The sequence below is a fragment of the Oryctolagus cuniculus genome, chromosome 2, assembly GCF_051225735.1.
Source record: "Oryctolagus cuniculus isolate XC-2025 breed Fujian yellow rabbit chromosome 2, ASM5122573v1, whole genome shotgun sequence".
Classification (NCBI taxonomy): Eukaryota; Metazoa; Chordata; class Mammalia; order Lagomorpha; family Leporidae; genus Oryctolagus; species Oryctolagus cuniculus.
The window spans coordinates 187,164,945-187,190,028 of record NC_142868.1 but is presented as its reverse complement, the minus strand read 5'-3'; the positions used below and the strand labels follow the sequence as shown (position 1 = coordinate 187,190,028).

Below are 25,084 nucleotides of genomic sequence, written 5' to 3'. Positions count from 1 at the left end.
TATTAATTGTTGACAATGGCTGGGACACAAATCATAAAAACACAGAAGGTAACAGTCATTCTGTAATAAACAGGAGGGGCCAGCGCTGTGGCGCAGCGGGTTAAAGCCCTGGCCTGGAGCGCCAGCATCCCATATGGCCGCCAGTTCTAGACCGGGCTGCTCTTCTTCCCAACCAGCTCTCTGCTCATGGTCTGGGAGAGTAGTTGAGGATGGTACAAGTACTCGGGGCCCCTGCACCCATGTGGAGACCCAGAGGGAGCTCCTGGCTCCAGATTAGTCCAGCTCCATCTGTTGAAGTCATTTGGGGAGTGAACCAGGAGATGGAAGACCTTTCTGTCTGTCTCTCCCTCTCTTTCTGTAACTCTGCCTCACAAATAAATAACTAAAATCTTCAAAAAAAAAAAAAATCCCTTCTAAGGGCTATCATTGTGGCATAGTGGGTTGGGCTGCTGCTCCCTGTGATGCCAGCATCTTATATGAGTGTTCATTCAATTCTTGGCTGCTCCACTTTAGTTCCAATTCCCTGCTTATGCACCTGGGAAAGCAGCGGAAGATGGCCCAAGTATTTGGGCCTCTGCCACTCATGTGTGAGACCCAGATGGAGCTCTGGGTTCACGGCTTTGCATGGCCTAGCCCTAGCCATTGTGATCACTGGAGTCCTGGCTGCTCCACTTCCAATCCAGCTCTCTTCAATGGCCTGGAAAAGCCACAGAAGATGGCCCAGGTCTTGGGTCCCTGCACCTACATGGCAGACCTGGAAGAAGCTCCTGGCTCCTGGTTTCAGATCGGCCTAGCTCCAGCCATTGTGGCCATTTGGGGAGTGAACCAATGGATGGAAGACCTCTGTCTCTCCCTCTCTTGTAATGCTACCTCTCAAATAAATAAATCATTTAAAAAAAAAAAGTGCTTCAACAAAAATAATCCAGGATAGTTTGAAAACTGGTAAGATGCGGGGTGCAGGAGGTAGGGGGAATCAGGTCTTCTCAGTCTTTGAATCTCAAAAGTGGTATTTAAGCTAAATATGAAGGGTGCAAATTAGCTGTTATCAAAGTTTTCAATCTGTTCTGACTATAAAAATCAGTCATGCATTCTAGAATTTCCTTAGTTTTTGAATTTTACTTTTTGGCAATTATTTTGGCTTAACATTAACAAATTTTCAAAGTATAAAGAAGTTTTAAAACCTTTTAATATATTTTAGTGATTTAGGAAAGAAATACCTAGTAATCTACACTCAAAGTATTAAGTTAATTGGTAATTATCATCTGAAATTTGTTTTCTATTACTGTGGTCACTACTCATAACTTAGGTAAGCTGCATTAAACTTTAACAAAGAGAAAGTTTCTTTGTAAAATACGGATTAACAGGTCTATCCATATACTTCTCAGAAATATTTTTAACATAGCAAAATGATATGCTATTTTAAGAATGAAACTACACTACTCACTTTTACTGTAAATATGGCAACGCCTGTAAGCTGTACTTCTTACATGCCACTTATTCTGTTAACTGTTCCTTAGGGCTCCTAAGAGTCTCCCCACAACTTATCAAAACAGTCACAGATCTGCTCCCTTTCTGGCAGGAGAGTTCTGTGTTGCCACATCGGTTTACTTGCATTCTGAGTATAGCTAATGTCTAATAAAGCTAGAGAGTAGAAATTAAATCAATCTGTTATTGCCATTTAATACAATTTAAGACTGAAACCCTAGGATTAATTTAATGTATCTTCTATTTTAATGGAAATTCAGAATTTTTAACCAGTTACCTTTTTTGTAAAATGTAAGAAAATCCTCTGCAATTGTTTTTAAACTTGAATTTTTTATCATAAATTTTCAACGTCTTAATCCAAAAAAGCAAAAAATAAATAAATAGGTCATATAACAACCTAAATCATATACATCTTGATTAAGAAATACTGGAATATTATCCAAATAATAAAGTTGGCACATGCTCAATTACCACATTCCCTAAATAAGAAAATAGTCATTAAGCATTCAAGTAGTAAGTTTACTTACAAACATATCTAGTATGCTATGAGTTCAAGAGTTTGATCCACTTTTCAAAGACTGCACCTCTTGAAACACTGTTAAATGGATAACCTAAAACATCCTTATTTCTTAAGCAGTTGGTATTGTACTATGAAGAAAGATACAGCAAATCCAGATCCAAGATACAAAGTCAATGTAACTAGCAACCTCCAGTTGTTTTCTACTGAAAATGGCAAATTCTTCCCTGGGCCTTCCTCATAGTGGCACGTGCGGACCAGAGGTTGTAAACCTCCGGATTTCTGTCCCAGTCTGGCGCTGCTGGAAGCTCTGTATGAGGCACAGAAACTGAAGATGGGAGAAATCTGACAACTGCTTCTAATTGAGTCATTGTGCTCAGACAAGGCCTAACTGTTGCTTTAAAAGAAATAATATAAAGAAAAAGTGCATTATAATGATTTATGCAATCCTCAAAGACATCATGAATTTTCTCCCAATACTGTCTGGAGATAAGCAGGCTTTAAACAAACATTTGAATCTATTCGTAATTATCACACATATACCAATAACTTACGAGAAGTTCCCCATGCAGTCTCTCTCCATTCATCATCCCCAAGAAATATGCCTTTTTGTCCATCTTTTGTTGAATCATCAGGTTCCCAAAACTTTTTGGTTGGCAAAAGCTATTTAGGGAGGAGAAAATTACATTTAAAATTTATTCTAATTATAAAGTATGGTAGGATTAGCAAATACATCAACACCAGATACATATCAGTTTTCAACACTAATGAGGATTCAGAGTAACCTACTTTTTAAGTTGTCACATTAACAGTTAACAGTAAAATAACCTTCCACTTGTTTACCTACTGTTTCTAGTAATTCCAGGTCTAAATGTTAATCAAAGCCCACTTTTAACTTTTCAAACATTTTTGTTCTTGGGCTTTTTATATGAAAAATCCTTCAAAGGGCTTACTCAATTTGCTATTCAAAAACAGGTAACATAATAAAAATGTCCATAGGAATGATCAAAAATTTCACTTTACTTCCAAGTACTGCCCCCAGACCACCTCTTACCCTATGTCTTCCAAGACAGAAAATATTTTTTTCATTCTTACTTCAATCATTCAATGAAAGTGAACAACTCTTACTAGCTCCTGAATATATCAATCAGTAAATGTCAAGTCAGGAAGTTGTGGATAACGGAAAATATAGAGAGAAGAGCTACAAATACTTCTGAGACAGTAAGCTGAAGGCTCTGTGCACTATCCTATTTAATGACACACACAATATATAAAGATTGTGATCAAATTATTCACTGATTTTTTTGCCTCTGTGTGGCAATAATGACCTCATTTCCAAAGAGCTCACAAACATATAAACTATAATAAAATATAATTTAATATCTGAATTGGGGTTTAAGAGGTAATACAGTATGTATCTGTGGTGTTTGGGGAAAGGTGCTCAAAGCTCAAATTGGGGGGGTGGAAGGATGAGGAAGACATGGTAAAGCATGAATGAAGGCAAAACTTGAGAAAATTTTGCACGGTACATAGAACAGGTATGGAAAGGCCAAGAGTTGATGCTGGAAAAGTTACCCAGGTCAATTACAAGGTCCCTTAAAGATATACTAAAGAAACGAAACGTCACATTGAAGCAGCAGGCAATCAAGAAAGGTTAGCAAGAATGACACTGTCTTAGAAAATAATTCATGTTGCAAGAATAACTGGGGGCTGGCGCTGTGGCATAGCGGGTGGGAAGACCTAGAAGAGGCTTCTGGCTACTAGCTTCAGATGGGCGCAGCTCCGGCCACTGCAGCCAGTTGGGGAGTAAGCCAGTGGATGGAAGGCCTCTCTCTCTCTCTCTCTCCTTCTGACTTTCAAACAAATAAATCAATCTTAAAAAAATAAATAAAAAAAAAGAGATGGAGAATTACAATAGGGCCACGGCAGCAAGAACTCGAAGAGGGTACTTGGCAGAAAGAACTAAGAAAATAAAATGGATTTGGGAGACATTCTGGGGGGATCTGAATACAAATGGTAGGAAAGTTGGATAAAGGGAGGAAATATACGAACTTGATCAGTAAGGTAACCAGTAGTGCTATCAACCGCAATGGGGCAGAGAAGGGGGAAGTGAGAGTAACTTGGGCTTGTTTTTAATTTACAGATCATTTTTGCTAAACAAATTTCAAAGAAAACAGTTCTATTTTTTAAAAAAGAAAAAATTTTGTATATTAGGATTTTCCAGGGCTGAACATGATTTGTATTTATAAAGCACAGACATTTTAAGCAATAATCTGCTTAAAGATCTCAGTAATAAACTACATCTTGGACCAACTGTTGCTCAATTTTTAAAATCTCACTACAAAACTTTTTGTAAACATTCAAACATGGGCCAGCGCTGTAGCACAGTGGGTTAAAGCCCTGGCCTGAAGCACTGGCATCCCATAGGGCACCAGTTCTAGTCCCGGCTGCTCCTCTTCCCATCCAGCTCTCCACTATGGCCTTGGGAAAACGGTGGAAGATGGCCCAAGTCCTTGGGCCCCTGCATCCACATGGGAGACCAGGAAGAAGCTCTTGGCTCCTGGCTTCGGATCAGCACAGCTCAAGCTGCTGCAGTCATCTGGGGAGTGAACCAGTGGATGGAAGACCTCTCTCTCTCTCTCTTTCTCTCTCTCTGCCCTTCTTCTCTCTGTGTAACTTTTTCAAATAAATAAATAAATCTTTAAAAAAATTTCAAACAAAATATAAAGCTGCTAACAGTAATATCAAATCATCATATTTGATACATTTAAATAACTGGACATTTACTCATAATAAAATAAGACAATTCCTTCAAAATATTGTATAAATAAGCCATTTCAAGCCAATGAAAATAGAATCTGAAGAAATCTTTTTTACCTCACACTTCATTAAGAAAAATGCTTCAGTTTCAAAATAAGAGCAACGAGGAATCTAAAATAATTAACTCACAAACGTTTACCACAGACACAGAAGTTTCTCTAACAGACTCCCTCTGAGGAGACTCCAGTCTTCACTGCTCTAAAATGCAAATTGCAAGGGATGGACCAGTTAAGCATGGTGGTTAAGATCTGGCTTGGATGCATTTTTACCAGAGTGCCTAGATTTCAGCCATAGCTCTGCTCCAAGCTGCAGCTACCTAGTAATATGCACCCTACAAGGCAGTGATAATGGCTGAAGTATTTGGGTTCCATCACCCACGTGGGAGACCTGGACTCATTCCAGGCTTCTGATGTCAGCCTGGCCCAACCCCAGCAGTCATGGGCATTTGTGAAATGAATCTGTAAGTGGGAGATCTCTGTCTCAATAAATAAAATTTTAAAAATAAAACAAAACACATACATAGCTAAAGGGGAAAAAAAAATCTATGTCAAGCACTTACCAAGCATGGCACATGAGTATCTCTTCATTTTATAAACACTTGTAAGTTACCACCCACAGGAAAGTAATACAGCAGTTAAAACTCAACACTTCTACCCAAGGTCTTCTCCAACATTCTAGTAACTGTTTTTTGTGACAGTTTCAAATACTTAAGACACAGATTCAAATACTTTTAGAAACATTACTAGCTTGTGGCCAAGAAAAGGACTAAATATGGGAGAAGGCATTCAGGAAACCTAACAGTTTAAAAGAAAAGGTTACCAGGTTATTGACTGGAACAATAAAAACAGAGGCTTGCCCCTGGAGACTCTTTTACTGAACTAGAAATAAGAAAGTGCTTACTGAAAGCAAAGCGAAGAACTCAAGCATCTGTAAAATATACTATCCAATAACATTGTATATTAGTTCCCTAATTCACAAAAGCTATAAGTTAGGATCAGATAATTCAGTATTTGTTATCAATCTGCTCTTCCAGCCTTCTAACTTGCTATGATTGAGTAGCCAGCAATATTTTTTCTTTCAAGACATATTTAGAGCCAGCCAGCCCACTTCATCTCCAAAAATATTAGTCTGTACCCTAGCATACTGCCTCAAAAATAAATAGAAATTCCTGTTCCAGCATTGTACAAAGTACACCCATATTCAGATTTTTCTAATACAAACTGCTTCGTAAAATCCCCAAACCAATCGAATAAACATGATTCGAAAACTTAAAAAACGATTTAAAATGTGTCTCTGTTATGTTTTAAAGTGTTCAGGTAACTTATACAAACTAGGACACTTTTGAAAAATGGAATGTTATTAATAATTAAGTCACAAAAACAGACATTTGTATTGTCTTAGGCCAAGCAAGAGGCTATAAGGTCACTTTACCTACAAAAGAAGTTCATGGAAAACCAAAATGCTAAAACCTAAACTGTGTAGGAATCAAAAATCAAGGTAATTCCCTAGAACCCAATGGTGTTTTTATACACTTTTATCTTTTTCCATTAATGTTTTTATAAACATTATTTTGTCTATATTAATAAAGAAAATACTTTTTAATTTTCAACTCATACCACTTCCTCAAATTTTTTCCACTCCTAATATTCTTTAATATCAATAGTAAACATTGTTAAATGTTTCACTTCCAATCGGAGTTAATATTATAAATAATCAAGATACTTAGGAATTCAAACTGCTGTTCAAGCTTTATTATGTGGCTTTGAACCTATTAACTTTTCTGAACTTCGGTCTCCTCATCTGTTAAGGTTACCTTTCCTGAAGTTTTTTTGAGGCTAAAATAAAATAAGTAAACTGCTTAGCACACAGCAGCCATATTAAATACTAGGTACCTTCACAACCCAAGTTAAGAATCCTTTAACATTATAACATACCAGCCTACAATATTGAACTGAATTTAAATAGATCATTACAAAGATTTTGTCTATAGCCACTTATCTTTTTTTTTCTTCAGTTAATCTGAGTCTAGTGGGACGATGAAACCCAATTACTTACAAAGAATAGGTGCCTAATAATCATATTTTGCACAAGGAAACAGAGCCCGAAGTTACATTGTTCAAGGACACAAAAATGGCTGGTAAAAGGCAGCACTGAGATTTGAATCCATATCTGTTTAATTCTAGGGCTCTTCTCTTTGCACTTTACGACCATAGAGCTATTTCTTTTCAATCATGGTCTAATTTGCCAGTTTTTCTATAAATTTCCAGTATTAAAACACCATTTGGCATAATTAAAAAAACAACACTTTAAGATGGTATCATGAGATTCACCCCAGAATAGTGGATAATGTTATAGATAGAATTGTAAGATAGGGATTAGGTGAACAAACCATGATTAGCTATTTCAACACTATTTTAAACAGTTTTCCATTCTCGTTTTCATTCCAGTTATCATCAATAGCTTAGATAAATGCTAGAACATTTAGGATATATGTGATTCAAAAGAAAAGGTCACCCTTAATACTATTTTCAAAGAAGTCAGTCTTACTCAAGGTCATACTACCAGTGATACCTGAGAGAAGGCAAATCTCCTTACTCTCCTAATACATTTTCTACTTTACCACACAACCTAAGATATTAGCTATAGAGATTATCTTTAATGTTTTAAATATTATTTTATAAGAAAAGAAAGGAGAATTATTTATCATGGCAAACCTTAAAAATACTCTCAAAACAAATTACATTTATAACTCAGTGATTTAAGGTTAAATTCTGGGTTCCCAGAACAATTTCAGACAGGATCCTCGTTCCTATTATTTAAAAAAAAAAAAAAAAAAAAAAAATAGGAACCCAGTTATATGAAGGAACTTCAAAAATTTCATGAAAAAATAGAATGAAAAGATAAAAATTAAAATATAAATTTTATTTCTCAGCATATGCTCCAGCAAGGTCAAGACATTTTTGTAAGCAATATACTAGCCATTTAGTCCTTCCCTAAAGAAGTGAGGATCCTGAGAATTAACCATGTCAATGCAGTCATTTTACATTATTAACTGAAGAAAATGGGTGTCCTTTAGATTTTTTTTTAAGATTATAAAACAGAAAGAAATCAGGAAGAGCCAAATCAAGACTGTAAAGCAAATGCTAATGATTTCCATGGGAAACTCTCACAAAATTGCCCTTGATGAGAGGAATGAGCAGGAACACTGTTGTGGTGGACAGTCTTCAGCTAAAGTTTCAAATACTCTCCTAACAAGCAGATGTTAGCATTATTTGGCCCTTCAGAAAGTCAACAAACAAAATGTCATTAAGCATTGCAAAAAACTGTTGCCATGACCTTTGTTCTTGACCGGTCCACTTTTGCTTTGACTGGACCAATCCCATCTCTTGGTAACCACTGCTTTGAATGTGCTTTGCATACAGGATTGTACTGGTAAAGCCAGGTTCGACCTCCCGTTTCAATTCTTCGAAGAATTGCATCAGGATCTTGATCCCACTTATTTAAAACTTCCATTGAAAGCTCTGCTCTTGTCTGCAGCTGATCTGGGTGCAATACTTTTGGGACCCAGGGGGCAGAAAGTTTGCTCAACTTTAATTTTTCAGTCAAAATTGTGTAAGCTGAACCAGTTGAGATGTCAATGGTATTGGCTATTGCTTCTGCCGTTAATCTTCGGTCCTCCTCAATTAGGGCACGAACAAGACTAATTTTTTCCTCACAAATTGATGTGGAAGGTCTGCCGCTGCGGGCTTCATCTTCAACATTGTCTCGCCCTTTCTTAAAACGAGTTATCCATTTGTAAACTGCTGATTTCTTTGGGGCACTGTCCCCATAAACCTTTCGTAAAGCATCAATAATTTCACCGTTCTTCCACCCAAGCTTCACCATAAACTTGATGTTTGTTCGTGCTTCAATTTTAGCAGAATTCATGTTGTTCTGATAGGGGCTCTTTTCAAACTGATGTCTTATCCTTCTTAGTGTCTCAAACTAGATCCTGTTCAGACATGTTATAACAAGTTAGTACGAGTTTATTTGGGTGCAAAAATATTTTTGAAATCCATGCATAGTGTTTTCATAATACACATTTTCCATGAACTTTTTGAAGACCCCATGTATATGTACCAACAACCTGGAGAAGACAATAGACACATGCCTCTATGGTGTATGGGATCGAAATACTACATATACTAAATTCAGTCTCCTATGGATTAGTTTTGCTCCTTTTAAGCCACATGACATACTGCAAATCAGTAGGTCTTTTGACAAAACGTGCTATTAGGGAAAAAAAAGAAAGGGAAAGTTTATGAATAGATTAATACAAATCTGTTTTCATTTCTAGATGAACAACCAGAAGAGCCTGCTCTTCTGATGATGGCTCAGTAGAGCCAATATGATCAACAAAAAAACAATACATTTGGAATCAGTCCTATATATAAACACAATGCTTTGTACATTACAGATTTACAACACTTAAGACACAGTAAGCAAAAACTTACTTCAAAAACAAAGTCAAAACTAGGCTAAATCCATTAAAAGATTTTGCATTACCAAAAAGAAAAATAAAAAACCCCCAACAAACAATTTCAGAAAACTCAAGAGCCAGAAAATCAAGGCTGGTTTTAATTTATTCCATTGAATGAATTCTGGGATAAAACAAAAACTAAAAACCTCACCTGTCAGGAAAGGAGGAGAAGACTGGTGAGAGAGAGACAGGCAAAGAAGGAAATCCCAGAAGGTTCCCTGCTGCCTGTGAGATGAGGAAAGATAGAAAGGCTTGTGGGAGAGAACCCAGAGACAGAAATCTGAGTTTTTTGCTTTTTTTTTTTTTTTAGCTATCTCTTAGATGTAACAGTATTAGTTGGTAAACTACTAAGAAAAATTTTAATTAGTAAAAACAGCTTGTTTTAGAAATGTATTTTTACTGGATGAAGGCCACAGATACACTGACCTGCAGTTATCCACCAGGTAACAAGCAATCTAAATCTTACTAAGTTTTACTCTGAGTATCTGACAGGTCCATTAAGAAAGCCCAGATTTAAGCTTACTCTTAAATTGAACATACAAGAGCACTTCAAAAAAATCTGTGGAAAATGGAACTGAAAGTTTATTTTGATGTAAAAAAAATTCTTAAATCCATGCATGCATGTGGTGTTCAAAAGTTAATGGAAACATGTATATGAAAAAATTATGCATGGATTTTAAAACATTTTTCACAAAAATAAACTTAAGTCCATTTTCCATGAATACTGTGAAGTATCCTTACTATGCATTCCAGTTCCACTTTTCCAAAAACTCCAGATATCCTTCTTCCACTCCAATAACTAAACTTTTATTACCATTTTAGCACTATTTTTTAACTGCAAAAGAATCTTTAGATTTATCAAATATCATTTAGAAAAGAGCCAATTTGTAAACAATACACAATATACACTGGGAAGTAAAGCGTAGGGAATCTAACTAGAATTATTTTAGGGGTGTGCCTCAACTTGCTCTTAAAGAATCACTGAGTCCAAGTTTGTCACAGACTAGAAGGTTGAAACACTGTACAAAACCTGCTTTTACGATGTTATTCTGCTTTGTAAAGATCTCAGAAAACAAATGGCAAGGAAAGAACACCAGCCCTCTTCAACTGCCTCTTTTCATTTCCCCATAGAATAAATAATGCCTAAGCAGCCATTACACTGCAAAAGCTGTAGTTTTTTTTAACAAGAAGTTATTCCCTCTCTAAAACTGTTTAGGGCCCAGAATTTTTACCTTATGCACTGGACTAACAAGTTTATTTTGGCAATACTTAAGCTTAAGCACCTTAACTCACCCTTAAATCAGTCCTCTGAAAATGACAAACTCTTTGGAAAACGCTGTTCTGAAGAAAGGGAGGGTTAGCTAGCTGCAGGGTGCCCTCTTGTGGCCCAAAGGAGTGACTGGACTCTGCATCTGAAGAGCACAGCATTGGATGGAGTGAGTCTCATGAAGGTCTCTATCTACCAAAGTAAAATAATCTCCAGGAGCAAGCAGTTAATCACATATCTTAGGTCTTTTTTACTGTTATCTTCTATCATCAAAGTCCATACTATGTTAGGGGTATAGAATATGACAAAATAAAGATTCGACCACAAGAGTTTTCATAAAGTTTTGTAAATATTCAATAAGTATATAGAAAATTAAGTATCTCTGATGTCTCAAAATATGTAATGAAGTTAAACTGGCTGCCCCAAAGATAATCACAGATTAACAAGAATAATAAAATCTATTAAAAGGTGGAATACCTTCTATGCTAGGCATTTAAAGCTTGCAATTTACAGGGAGAGACAAGTGTAAAACAAAATGTAACCAGTGATATAATAAAAGTATGGCTATAGATCTAGAAATCAGATGAAGTATTTAATTCTACTGCAGATAGCAACGGGACAATGGACCAGTATTTTCAGTAACGTCTTGCAGAGGATTATTAGTTTATTAAGCAAATTGCATGTAGGTGAACAAGAGAGATTCTGGGGAGGGAGAACAGTGAACAATCAAGTGTGGCTGAAGCAAACACAACATATGTCCATAAAACAGCAGAACAAGAATTAAAGAAGTGTCTTCTTCTGAGCAAAGCTAATTATGGATCATTAGAAAATAAGATATAACAAGGGTACTTCAAAAAGTTTGTGGAAAATGGAATTAAGTTTTTTGGTGCAAAAAAATTTTGAAATCCATGCAAAGGGTCTTCAAAAAGTTCATGGAAAATGTATATCATGAAAGAAACTATGCATGGATTTCAAAATTTTTTTGCACCAAAATAAGCTTATCTTTTAATTTTGTTTTCCACGAACTTTTTGAAGTACCCACATATCTAATCAAATCAACCAAGACATAACCACACTAAAAATGCTTACTGCTAAAAGTTAAAAAAAGAAAAAACTGAAAACCACAACTACAAAACTGTATCATTATAGAGATATTAAAAAAAACATATTTTGAAGATATAATCACTATTTTCAAGATTATAGTCAAAAACAACTTCAATGGTTTAGCTAATTAAAGTGAGGTGTAAGTGCTCCAAATTTGTAAATACTTACCTCTCCCATTCCCCGAGATTCTAACGCAAGAGCTTGAAAATCATGATTCATTTCATCCACAAATCAAACCTGTTGAATAGCAAAATCAAAATTAATAGAAAGTCTTCAACAGGCTGCATTAACCATCCTTTAATATTAGATTACTACAGATCCTCATCTTAGCATGATCTAGGATGGGCAAGAACTGATCTCTATAAAGTCAGGTATCCAAATATAGTATAAGATAGCAACCCACATCAACACTCATGAAAAAGCATGATGAGATCAAGAGCTCTGGGATTATGTTGTTATGTCAACAGAAACTCCTACCAGTTCTTGGGGCAAAAGGACAGAAGCAAGCACAAGCAGTAAGATACAGTTCTCTTTTTATGCTTTATTTCCTATCATAAAGTCACTTTGTATTACTTAATTCTTTAAGATTTTATAAAATTTCCCAGTCTCTTAGTATTAGTAATTTTATACAGATAAATTTTATTGTAAATATTTATGTAGCAACAAACACACAATCAATAAAATAGCAATCCAATTATAGTTGAAATTAGATCTGGTAAAAGAAGTTACAGCATTCAAAGGAGGTTTCCTCAAAGATAATAATTTTCCATTCTCAAACTACAACAACTGTGTGTTTGTCTTTGCATTCCTAAAATTCTGAACTGCTTTTTATGTCTCTTACAATGATACACTGAGCCAGTAGCACTTTAAACTTCTATATGAAGCACTGTTGGGAAAAACCACCCAAAACTCGATCAAGCTACTACATTTCCCACTTTCCAAATTCAACTGGGAAAATCTTAGCATTTCCCCTAGTCATTTCCCTCCCTCTAAAAACTCCAGGCAGGTGCCAGCTCTGTAGTGTAGCCGGTAAAGCCACCAGCATCCCATATGGATGCCGGTTGGAGTCTCAGTGGCTGCACTTGCAATCCAGCTCTTTGCTATAGCCTGGGAAAGCAGAAGATGGCCCAAGTGCTTGGGCCCCTAACCCTGTGTGGGAGGCCAGGAAAAAGCCCCTGGCTGTTGCGACCACTTGGGGATTGAACCAATGGATGGAAGGCCTCTCTCTCTGACTCTGCCCCTCTGTAACTCTGTTTTCAAATACATAAATACATCTTAACAAACAAACAAACAAACAAACAAAAAAAACACGCTGCAACTGACACTTCACAGTACTCTCCCTTTTCTGTAATACTGTTCTGTTTCCCTACTTTGTCTTTTATGACAATTACTCTTTTTGCTTTCCTATGTTTCTAGTTGATTTTCTTCAGGCTTTCTCACAAACTCCTTATTTGTCTCTCCACCCCTTAATACAGTGCTCTTTAGTATTCTAACGAAGGTGTTCTCTATCCTTTATCCTATGCAATCTCATCTAATCTCAATAGTGGTGGATCCTATATTCACAAAGTTACCGTCTTTCCAATTATCTCAGTCTTCCTACTTCCCAGATGTATCACAGGAAACTCCAACTTACTTTCTTTTCTACTTGTAACCTTAATAATTTTCTTCTTTACAGCTAATATTCAATCACTTGCCAAGTCCTGTTAAATCAAACTCTTAACTCATTTAAATCTATCCATTTTCCAGTTCTCTGGTTGTTTAGACCACCATGACCTCTTGCCTACAACACTGCAATTGTTCTCCTGTACTCCTACCCTACAACCTAATCTCCAAAATATAATTAGTCATCTTTCCAAAATGTACTATGATCATGTGGCTCCATGTTTTAATCCTCCCACAAAGGTAAAACTCAAACTTCTTATGTGGCTAAGAGGGGCAGAACTGGATTCAATGTATAGTTCTGGCACCTGGTAGTTGTAGAAATATCTTACACATTAATACAGAAATTAATCCAAAGTGGATAATTCACTTATATGTAAACCCTAAAGGGGCTGGCGCCGTGGCGCACTAGGTTAATCCTCTGCCTGTGGTGCCGGCATCCCATATGGGTGCTGGTTCTAGTCCTGGTTGCTCCTCTTCCAGTCCAGCTCTCTGCTATGGCCCGGGAGGGCAGTGGAGGATGGCCCAAGAGCTTGGGCCCCTGCACCCGTGTGGGAAACCAGGAAGAAGCACCTGGCTCCTGGCTTCAGATCGGTGTAGCTCTGGCCGTTGCGGCCATTTGGAGGGGTGAACCAACAGAATCTTTAAAAATAAATAAATTAATGTAATCTTTAAAAATAAATTAATGTAAACCCTAAAATTATAAAACTTCTAGAAAAAACAGAAAAGCTCTATAACCTATGTTTATCAATGAATTTTCACACCAATATCAAAAGTAGACTCAATAAAAGAAAAACATTAGATTTCATAAAAATTAAAACATGTTCTAAAACATTGTCAAGAAAATGAAAAACCACACATTAGGAGAAAACTATTTGTTAATTACACACTGAGCAAATGATTTGTATCCAGAATACATAAAGAATTGTTTAAAAAAAATAGCAAAAGAACAGTTAAGCCAAAACTGGGCAAAAGATCTGAACTGATACTACATCAAACTACATGCATGGACAGCAAATAAGCTAGGAAGTCTGGATTCATGACCAGTTTTCACAAAGTGAGTAATTCATTCTGTCATTAATTCAGTAAGCTTCTACTGGGCATCTTCAAGGTATAAGGTTCTGTACAGAAAAAAAATATGAATTCAAATATGGTCATTGTCATTTAGAATTTAAGTAAGTCTCAAGTTTCTTGGTAAGGAGAGGGTATAGAGTCTGTCAGACCAAACCCTTCTGCTGGTAGCTATAAACTCAGGACAAATAAAAAACTACTTAAAGGAAATGGAACACAACTAGAGGACAGTCAACACTTAGAAGGACTGGCACGGGTTGTTTTTAATTTTTAATGGCTGTTTTGCCAGGACAAGCCTCAGTATGTAGGTGGGCCTCTAAAATTCCTAGAGAACCCAGTCTTATTCAGTGGAAAAACCAAGGGGCAGAGTTGGCAGCAATCAGAGCTGCTAGGAGAAAAATCCTGGAAAGGACACAAATTCTGAGTATAAATTATGCTCATATTTTTAGATGACCTCCAAACTACACACGTTTGAGACAGACTCTAAGTAGCCCAATTAAGGCTGAAAGAATTCAACAAAAATGCCTGTTACTGGCTGGTAGCTTTGGGATCCGCAAGGAGGGAAGGCCTACACTTCCGGGAATGGAGAGGCCTACTTCCGGGGAAGAAAGTCCTTGTCAAGGTCCCTGTTGCTGTTGGTTCTGTGCTTAGCTGTCCTCTTACAGGTGCCTAAAGGTCAACCAGTGAGGATCAGACCCACCTCAACCTTTAACCCCCATGCCCTGAATCTATAAAAGGAGCTCTCCCAATCTCTGACGCATGACTTCCCCGGCCCCCGCTCTGTTGCTCTGTTGGGACCAGGGAACCTCGCCTGGGAGCGGAACCCCAATAAAAGCCTGTGAATTAATTGACTGGCCTGCCTGGGAAGATTTTGTTGCGCGCCGGACACCTTACAGATGGTGCCGAAACCGGGGAGCTGAGGTTGTGAGCCTCCCCTTTCTGAGTTTGAGGCCCCCTCGATCCTTGAATCTGTCTGGTGCCCCAGGCTGACTACGGACCATGCTCAACCAACTGTAAGTAACTCCTCCCTTGCTCTCCCTCCTTCCTCTGGGTTGGCCCAGTCTGCGATCTCCGGCTAGCTCTCCATCCGGACAAAGACCTCCAAATCATGCGCACATGGCCTCTGTTCTCTCCGCAGTTTAGCCTCCCAGAGGCTGTTGGAGACGTCCCGCCGCTGGTTTGGCTTGGCCCCGTAGAGGACTGACCTCTAATCTGTCTGCTGAAGTCCGGGACAGGGGACGCCTTGACCGAATTTCAGTAGATCCGGGCTACCAGGGAGACCATGGGATCTGGCCAATCCTGAGGGTGGGACTCAATATGCCCCCTGGCCTGCCTCCTAAAGAACTCCGCTCCCGTCCTACCCTCTTCTCTAATTTCCTCTCCGCCTGCTCCGCGGCCCAGGTCTTGCTGGCCAAGATCGGGCCCCCACCGCCTAAGGGCGCCTCTTCTGTGTTACTGCCAAACTCTCTACCCTCCACCTTTTTGGACCCTCCTGAGTTCCTGGGGATCCCGCAGCTAGCTAGGAACCTCCTGCCCTCACATGCCCATTCTTCTGCCCTGCCCCACCCCATGTCCTGCCTCTCCCCCCTCCGCCATTGCTGGAAGCCAGGTAGCCACTTGGCCCAACCACCAGAGTCAAGCTCCCCACCCCCATCCTAATGAGATTCACTGCTCCTGCTTCCCTGGCTGCCCTCCGGCAAAGTTTTAAAAGGACCTGTTCCTTTGAAAATATTGCTTTGTAACTTGCTGAGCTTATTTTTGCAATTTATTTTAACAGGTTTCCGGGCAATCAGTACTCAATTAAACAGCAATGGGTAATTGGTACTTGTTTTAGATAAATGAAATTTTAATTTTAATTGAATTCAAGTAGAGATATATCAGCATCTTAAGTCATTTAGGTGTAACTGCTAATTTATTGTAAACTCTTGTATACTCAGCATGTTAAATTTGTGTTAAAAATGTTATAGAAATGTGCATTTGGTAAGAAAGGTTAAAAGGAAAGAGTTATTTTGAATAAAGAAAGGACAAAGTGTAAGATTGACTTCATCCTGATGGCTAGTTTACTCTAGACTGGAATGGAAATGATGGAATGTTTCAAGTAAGTTGAAGAGGATGTGTGGAAGTCACAGAAGGTTATGAAAGAAAGAAATCTTGGATCTTAATGAGAAAGCCACAGAGACCTAAAGAGTTAAATGTTCTGTAAAATCCTACACGTTCTTTCAAAAATGCTATGTGAAGTAAGCAAGTGATGAGTTTATAATTTTAAACGTGGCAACTGGAAGTCTTTTGTCATCCACAGTTTTATATATCAGATTTGCTGCTCATAAAACGAAAGCGTTGTTGGTTCTGTGCTTAGCTGTCCTCTTACAGGTTCTGATGGACTTTTTCCAGCCACTTCTATTGTATTCAGTACTCTGGGATGGCACTGTAAACTGATGAAGCCAATAATGTATTATAGGTACCAACTGAAAGTATGGTTAGCTGAGGTTACTAAGAGCAGAAAGTAATTCGAATCAATTGGTAAATTAAAAAAAAAAAGTTAAAAAGTTTAAAAAGCTAGTATTGAAACTGCTATATTTGTTATCTAATGATTGAAACTGCTTTTTAAGTTTTCATTTGATATTGCTATTGTCAGTAAGTGATCTGGGACTGGCAACCCCTTGACTTGCATCCTCTGGTCTGCTTTAACAAAAACCAGGCGGAAGAGAAAGCCCGGTATCAGAAATGTGATGATAGGTGGCAGGCCTATTAATGGCTGTTCTATACAGTGATCTGCCCTCAAGGAGACCCAACAGGCCAGTCCACTGCAGTGGCTTTCAGTGTGGCAAGCCTGTGCTTCAGCAGAAATCAGCTTGTGAAGAGCCCTGGCAGCTCTGCCAGCCAAGAGTTTGATCACTGGAAATGGACCTGCCCTGGAGTCGAAGGACACCCAGGTCAGAGCCACAGATCTTATTGGCTCTAAGCTGAAAAGCCCTTCACTCAGCCCGGCTTCCAAGGTGACCACCGCTGCTGAGAGGAGATGCCTGAGTAGGGTCAGCAACATTAGAGGCAGAACTGTAAATTTCCTGTTAGAGATGCCATCTGCCTTTACCTGGCTAGCTCTCCTCCCAGACCAGCTAGGTAATGCAAGTCAACAAACAGGGTGCCTCCCCCAAGAAGGTTCACACTTCCCTTAGGATGGTACCCTATGTGAAGAGATAGAAAGTCTGAGCCTCTTAACTTACAAGGCCTAAAGCCCACCAGATTATTTTCAAGCCCCTTCTGTCAGGTTGTTTGCCTCTCAGAGAACTTATTCTTGGGTCTTCTGATAATGACTCTGTCCTTTGTTCTAGACCCTATCTAGCCCACTTGGGTCTCATTCCTTTGTAATCATAGCCTCTACTCTAACATTAATGGCTCTACTCCCAATATGTGTGTACTGATGGTCCTCTCCCACATTTAATGTTTGATTATTCAGAATTTCTCTACAGACAAACCCCTCTACCTGCAAAAGAGTGGCCTTTCTCCTGGTCTCAGCTGGGATCAGATTTAAACCACATCCATCAAACCATCCTCACAAGGGTCCAGAGACCCCCTCATTTCCTTTCCTCTATGAAATCCTCTCATTACCTGGTTAATGCCACTCTTAGGATCATTGGTTGCTATTCTCACCCTGACTTGTATACTACAGTGTCTGTTTAAGTGTTTACAGCAGGTGATAATAGAATGAACCAAGGCCTTCAGCAACCAGGCAGTCAACCAGATGCTTCTCCAACCATACATGCCTGTCCCTGCGGAGCCCCAAGATACCCACAGTGGGCCCCTGTAGACGATGTCCCCAGTCAGCAGGAAGTAGCCAGAGAGACTCATCGTCGCCCCCTTTCCTATCATCAAAAGGTCGGGATGGTAGCTTTGGGATCTGCAAGGAGGGAAGAAAGTCCTTGTCAAGGTCCCTGTGGGTGCCTAAAGGTCAACCAATGAGGATCAGACCCACCTCAACCTTTAACCCCCATGCCCTGAATCTATAAAAGGAGCTCTCCCAATCTCTGACTTCCCCGGCCCCCGCTCTGTTGCTCTGTTGGGACCAGGGAACCTCGCTCGGGAGCGGAACCCCAATAAAAGCCTGTGAATTAATTGACTGGCCTGCCTGGGAAGATTTGTTGCGCGCCGGACACCTTACAATGACCACCACAGAAGTCATAAATCTGTAGCCCAAGTCTCATCAGAACAAAATAAAAAACCAACATTTTCCATAGGAAAATAGTATAATCTGCAGTATTCAATGTTATTGATCATGTTGGAATACAACCCATAATTGCTAAACTTATGAAAAAAACAGGAAAATGCAACATAAACTAAATGAAAAAATCAATAAAGATCAAGCCCAAAAGGACCCAGATCAGAATCTTCAAGTTAATACCATAATGGTGCTCAAAAATAAAAAGAAAAATGTGTTCCTAATGAATGAACAAACTTCAGCAAAGAAACAGCAAAAATAACTCTTGAAAATTCTAACATTGAAAAATGCCTAATTTTTTTTTTTTTGTTGGATGTACTTAATAGCAGACTGTACAAAAAAGTGTCAGTGAAAATGAAATGCAGTTCAAAACAGATCTCTAATCTGGAAAGATGGGGGAAAACGTAAAAAAATGACACAGCCTCAGTGACATTTAAGATGGTAACAAAAGGTCTGACTTACATTTAACTAGAGCTCCAGGAGGGAAGAACACAATGGAAAAAATATTTAAATAGTTAGAAATCCATCCCTCCACCCCCAAATTTAGTAGTGAGAGTCAAATTTAAATCCTGTAAGTTCAGGGGACCCCAGGCAAGATGTAAGAAAAAAAATTTCAAACCTATACACACCATTATTAAAAACACTGAAAAACAATGAAAAAGAAAATCATGAAAGCAGACAAAGAGCAATCACACATTATTTGAGAGGGAACAGGGCCAGCCTTCTGGCCTAGCGGGTTAAGAGGGCGCCATTATGCGAATGATGGCTACCTCCAAATTATAAAGGACTAGATTTAAAAGTGCTGAAAGAAGAAACACCCAGATGGTATAGTCAACCACACAAGTTAGGCTTTAAGGTCCCTATTACTCACAGGCTACAGTGATTATTATAACGAATACTGCAGGCAATCATAACAAAATGTTAAGTATTTGTGTCTCTAAATATAGAAAGGTATAGTAAAATTACAGAATATTTTTAAAAAGTTCACCTTATAGGCACCTATCATGAATGGAATTCACTGGACTAGAGATTGCACTGGGTGAGTGAGTGCTAAATATGAAGGCCTAGGTCATGATTATATAATACCATACTTTATAAACACTGCACTTATGCTATATTTTTGCTATATTAAGTTTATTAAAAAATAAGAAACCCTACTCTCTCTGGTGTAAAGGCAGCCATTATTCACATCATTTTTTTCTTCAACAAATTAACCTTAACTCTAGTATAACTGTGTTTTACTTTATAAACTTTAATTTTTTAACTTTTTGCCTCTTTTGTAGTAAACAGTTTAAAAATATAAACACAGGGGCCAGCGCCATGCCATCCCATATGGACACTAATCATCTTCCAATCCAGCTCTCTGCTTATGGCCTGGGAAAGCAGTGCAAGATAGCCCAAGTGCTCAGACCCCTGAACCCCCAAGGGAAACCTGGATGAAATGCCTGGCTCCTGGCTCCCACTCTTTTGGCCACCTGTGGAGTGAATTAGCACATGGAAATCTCTTTATCTCTCTTTGTAACTCTGCCTTTCAAATAAATAAATAAATCTTAAAAATTACATTATATAGCTGAACAAAACATTTTCACTTCCTTATAAGATTTATTCTATTTTTTTTTTTTTTTTTTTTGACAGGCAGAGTTAGTGAGAGAGAGAGAGAAAGGTCTTCCTTTTTCCGTTGGTTCACCCTCCAAATGGCCGCTATGATCGGCGCGCTGCGTAGATCCGAAGCCAAAAGCCAGGTGCTTCCTCCTGGTCTCCCATGCGGATGCAGGACCCAAGCACTTGGGCCATCCTCTACTGCCTTCCCAGGCCACAGCAGAGAGCTGGACTGGAAGAGGAGTAGCCGGGACAGACCCAGTGCCACAACCGGGACTAGAACCCGGGGTGCCGGCGCTGCAGGCAGAGATTAGCCTAGTGAGCCGCGGCGCCGACCAGGTTTATTCTTTTTTTTTTAAATTTATTTTTACTCTTAAAATTTTTTTGTTAAAATCTATACAGCTGCACACACATTAGCCTGGACTTATATGGGGTCAGGATCTTCAGTATCATAATCTTCCACCTCCTTTGTCCCACTAAGATTTCAGGGGAAATAATATAACAACACTTTATTCTATATACTTCTTGAGGGATCTGCCTGAAGCTGTTTTTTTTTTTTCTTTTTTTTTTGAAGCTGTTTTAAACTCTTTTTTTAAGTAAGTGAAAGGAGGACACTCCAAAACAATAAAAACACAACAAATACATAAAAGTAACTTTATTATCAAGCATTATATACTGTACTTAATGTCATGTGATTTACCTTTAAAAAAAAAAAGATTTATTTGAAAGGCAGAGTCAAAGAGAAGCTGAGGCAGAGAGAGCGAGTTCTTCCATCTGCTGTTTCACTCCCCAATTGGCCGCAATGGACAGAGGTGCCCGATCCAAAGCCAAGAGCTTCTTACGGGTCTCCCACGTGGGTGCAGGGGCCCAAGGCCTTATGTCATCTTCCACTGCTTTCCCAGGCCATAGCAGAGAGCTGGATCAGAAGTGGAGCAGCTGGGACTCAAACCAGCACCCATATGGGATGCCGGCACTGCAGGCAGCAGCCAGCACAGTGAGTTAAGCTCACTGCCAGCATGCCATATGGGTACCAGTTCATGTCCCATGTCTTGGCTGCTCCACTTCCAATCCAGCTCCCTGTTAACGCGCGTGGGAAAGCAGTGATGATGGCCCAAGTGCTTGGGCCCCTGCAGCCAAATGGGAGACCTGGAAAAAGCTCCCGGCCAAGGTCTGGCCCAGCCCTGGCTGTTGCAGACATTTGGGGATTGAACCAGCAGATAAAAGCCTCTAATTCTGCCTTATAGATAAACCTTAGGAAACAAAAGTGGGGGGAGGGGAGGGAAGGAAAAAGAAAAAAGGTAGGTGCTGGTTACCAGGGGATTCAATCATGAAAAATAGACTGAGACTTTTAGTCTTTCCCATCCCCACCTCTAGGGAGAGGAGTTGAAGGTTGAGTCAATCACCAACTGCCAATGATTCAGTAAATACTCAATGAAGTTTCCACAAAAAGCTGAATGGATGGAGTTCTGGGAGCTTCCAGGTCCCCTCTCCATACTTCATCCTATTTCCATTGTTGTTCCTCTTGTATCCTTTGTAATATCCTTTAGAATAGACAGGTAAGCCTAAGTACTCCTGTTTCCCTCAGTTCTGTGAGCTGTTCTAGCAAATTAATAAAACTGAAATAGGAGGTTATTTGGAAACCTCTGATTTATACTTGGGCAGAAGCACAGGTGACAATCTGCTACTTAAAACTAGCATCTGAAGTAGGGGGCAGTCTCAAGGGACTGAGTCCTCAATCTGCAGGATCTGATGCTATTTCTTTGAAGACAGAATTCAAACTGAGAGAGAACATAGAGAGCTGGTATCAGATGGAGAATCTGCTAGAAAATCCTGACTCTTCAGAGTGTAGGGTAATACCTCATAAACATCTGTGGTCACAGACGTGTTCTGTATTGTGAATATAGCAGGAGAAACTAATTTTGTTTGTTCTTCCTATAGTCTTACATTTGGTGTCAGAAGTGGGTCTTGTCAGCACAGCAGGTAAAAAAAGCATGAAAGCGTAAAGATGAAGAACTTCTGATTTCTGAGTGGCCATCTTACCACCCATGGTATCAACGGCAGATGTTCTGTGCCCGATTACTAAAGTAAAAAGTAACATGGAATTTAGAGTGGATAAAACTTTTAGAGAGTTGGTTCATTAGAAACATAAGGAAATGCAAACCATTAGGAAGAAACTGAAATTCACCAATCCTTGGGTATTACTATCTATAATAGCTAAAGTGAAATTAAGACTGCTGGGTTGGACCTTTATATGAGGTCAGATTTCATGAGTCTGACCTGCAGTCACTTGCTTCGAAGTTGTTGTTCAAGGGAGAAGTTACTCAGGGACAACAGAAAGTATCTCTAAGACCTGGGGTTACCAAGAAGGGAGTCAATGTGAGAGAAGGATAAAACCAAAAAAAACTACTAAAACCAGAGCTTACAGTGTGAAGCAATGTTTTGTGGAAGGTATCAGAGATTCCCAAGGAGCCTTCACTAAAATGGATTCTGAGAGTATTTAACTCAGGAGCAATACCTTTGGTTTTAAATTCTAGAGTGCAAAAGCATGCTAGGGTTTGATGCAGAACCCACAACTCACTATGAAGCAATCACAGATGGCAGTTATATGTAAACACACATGGGAGGTTATCTCTGATGGAACAGCCTGACTTCTAAACTGAATGGATAGAAGTCACTGTAAGATCTATTTAACCTGAAAAGGGAAACTGCCCAATTCTACCTATAAATGATATAATTCCTTTATATAAAACACAGAATTGTGCAGCTACTAAAAAAATTTGGCAACATAATTTTAAAAACGTTTATATAAGCAATGTTAAGACTGAAAGGAAATTAACCAAAATCCAGTGGTCAGGATACAACCAATTCTTAAAATCTATTTTTCTGTATTTTGTTACCTTTCTATATGACCAATTAGTAAATTTACAAGGGGAGGGAGAACTGTAGTTATTAAAAAAAAAAAAAAAGGAAACAGACCTCAGGATTTTTCTTAAGAATAAAGTACTGGTGAGCCAGCATTGTGGCACAGCAGGTCAAGCCACTGTCTGCAATGCCAACATCCCATATAAATGCCAGTTTGAGTCCCAGCTGTTCCGCTTCCAATCCAGCTCCCTGTTAATGCACCTGGGAAAGAAAAAGAAGATGGCCCCAGGTACTTGGGCTCCAGCACCCAGTGGGAGATCTAGAGGAAGTGCCTGGCTCCTAGTTTCCACTTAGACCAGCCCCAGCCATTGAAGACATTTGGGGAGTGAACCAGCAGTTGGATGATCTCTCCCCTCACCTCCCTCCCCTCTCCTCTACTCTCCCTTTCAAGTAAATAAATAAATCTCTGGAGAAAAAAGAAATAAAGTACTGTAGCCATATTGACACTCTTTTTTCTTACTTCCAGGTTTTCATCTGTGGCCCCAATAGGTAAGGTCAAATGAGTTAAAGAACCTCTGGACAATCTTGAGAGGGCTCTTAGTTATGGGATTCATCCTTAACATTATGGCGATCCATGGCCCTAGTGCAAAGATCAAAAAACTTTCTCTGTAAAGGGACAGACAGTAAACATTTCAGGCTCTGCAGCTATATGGTCTGCTGTACTAACCAACTATGCCTCTGCAGCTGGAAAGCAGCTACAGACAACATCAAAACGAATGAGCATGATGTTGTCCAACAAAAATCACTATGAACAGTAAGTAAAACTTCAATTTCATGTATTTCCACATCACTAATGTTTTTTCCCAGTAACTGAACAATGTAAAAACCATACCTGGTGAGTCAACCATGCAAAACAGTTAACTGATCCACATGCCATAGTTTGCTAACCTTTGCTCTAGTGCATTTGCTCTTTTTACTGCTCCACAAAATCAAATGCAATCCATTCTCAAATATGAACAAACCAAAAGTTGAGCAGCTAAGCTATGCTTTCAACTTTTTCATTTATGCTATCTCCATCCACATTTTTTTCTTACACTGAATGGAGATCTCAGATCACAACTAAAGGGAGGTATGACTTTATTGTCTTTCAAAGGCCAGAGTAGGTCACAGAGAAGATTTTACCAACCCCCAGCACCCTTCCTAAGGCCATAAGCTCAGTTTTTTTTTTTTTTTTTTTTTTTTTTTTTTTAATTTATTTGACAGAAAGAGTTAGAGAGAGAGCCAGGTGCTTCTTCCTGGTCTCCCATGCGGGTGCAGGGCCCAAGCACTTGGGCCATCCTCCACTGCCCTCCCAGGCCACAGCAGAGAGCTGGACTGGAAGAGGAGCAACCGGGACTAGAACCCGGCGCCCATATGGGATGCCAGCACTGCAGGCAGAGGATCAACCAAGTGAGCCACAGTGCCAACCCTGATAAGCTCAGTTTTTAAATTTAGGGTGCTACTATTTACTTCAATCACAAGGAAAAGAATGGAGAAAATATGCAAGGCAACAGGATATGAATAAAATAAATAAGCCTTCAACTCTCCTGCAGTAACCTCCTTATTGACAATAATAAAGCTGAAGACAGGCACACACATATTATCAAATAGGACTCCAAAATATGAATCTGCTGTTTTTAAAGAAGCTACAAATGCAATCAAATGGCAAATGAAAAGTCAGATCTTGGACATGAATTTAATGACGTCACCCTGAATGGTTATATCTTAGGTAGAAGCAATCTTCCAATAAGCAATACAATCTATCTAGAAACCAGTTACATAATATTGAATTGACTACTTATTTGAAGAAAATGTATTCAAGAGTTACAATGTACTGTATTACTCAGGCTGTTGATTCTGTCTTCAACTTTTTTTCCCTGAATTATTAAGGCTTGAAACTTTACAATCCTGTTTGAATTTTCTAAT

At 38.9% G+C, this 25,084-nt stretch overlaps 1 protein-coding gene across 50 annotated transcripts in view; it reads right to left on the bottom strand.

The window, feature by feature from the left end:
- PUM2 (pumilio RNA binding family member 2) overlaps positions 1-25,084 on the bottom strand; it is a 94,946-nt gene that overhangs the window by 57,607 nt on the left and 12,255 nt on the right. For 20 of the 50 annotated variants that reach the window (XM_070069412.2, XM_070069416.2, XM_070069418.2 and 17 more), the window contains exons 2-3: positions 11,881-11,949; positions 2,557-2,665 (exon numbers count right to left, since the gene is read on the bottom strand). In XM_070069412.2, the coding sequence (XP_069925513.1) occupies positions 2,557-2,665; positions 11,881-11,931 (160 nt within the window). In that variant the 5' untranslated portion in view covers positions 11,932-11,949. Of the gene's footprint in view, positions 1-2,556; positions 2,666-8,158; positions 8,814-9,492; positions 9,567-10,634; positions 10,754-11,880; positions 11,950-18,235; positions 18,341-25,084 lie in introns of all 50 variants that reach the window. The other 30 variants (XM_089327803.1, XM_089327799.1, XM_089327815.1 and 27 more) reach the window with 9 other exon arrangements.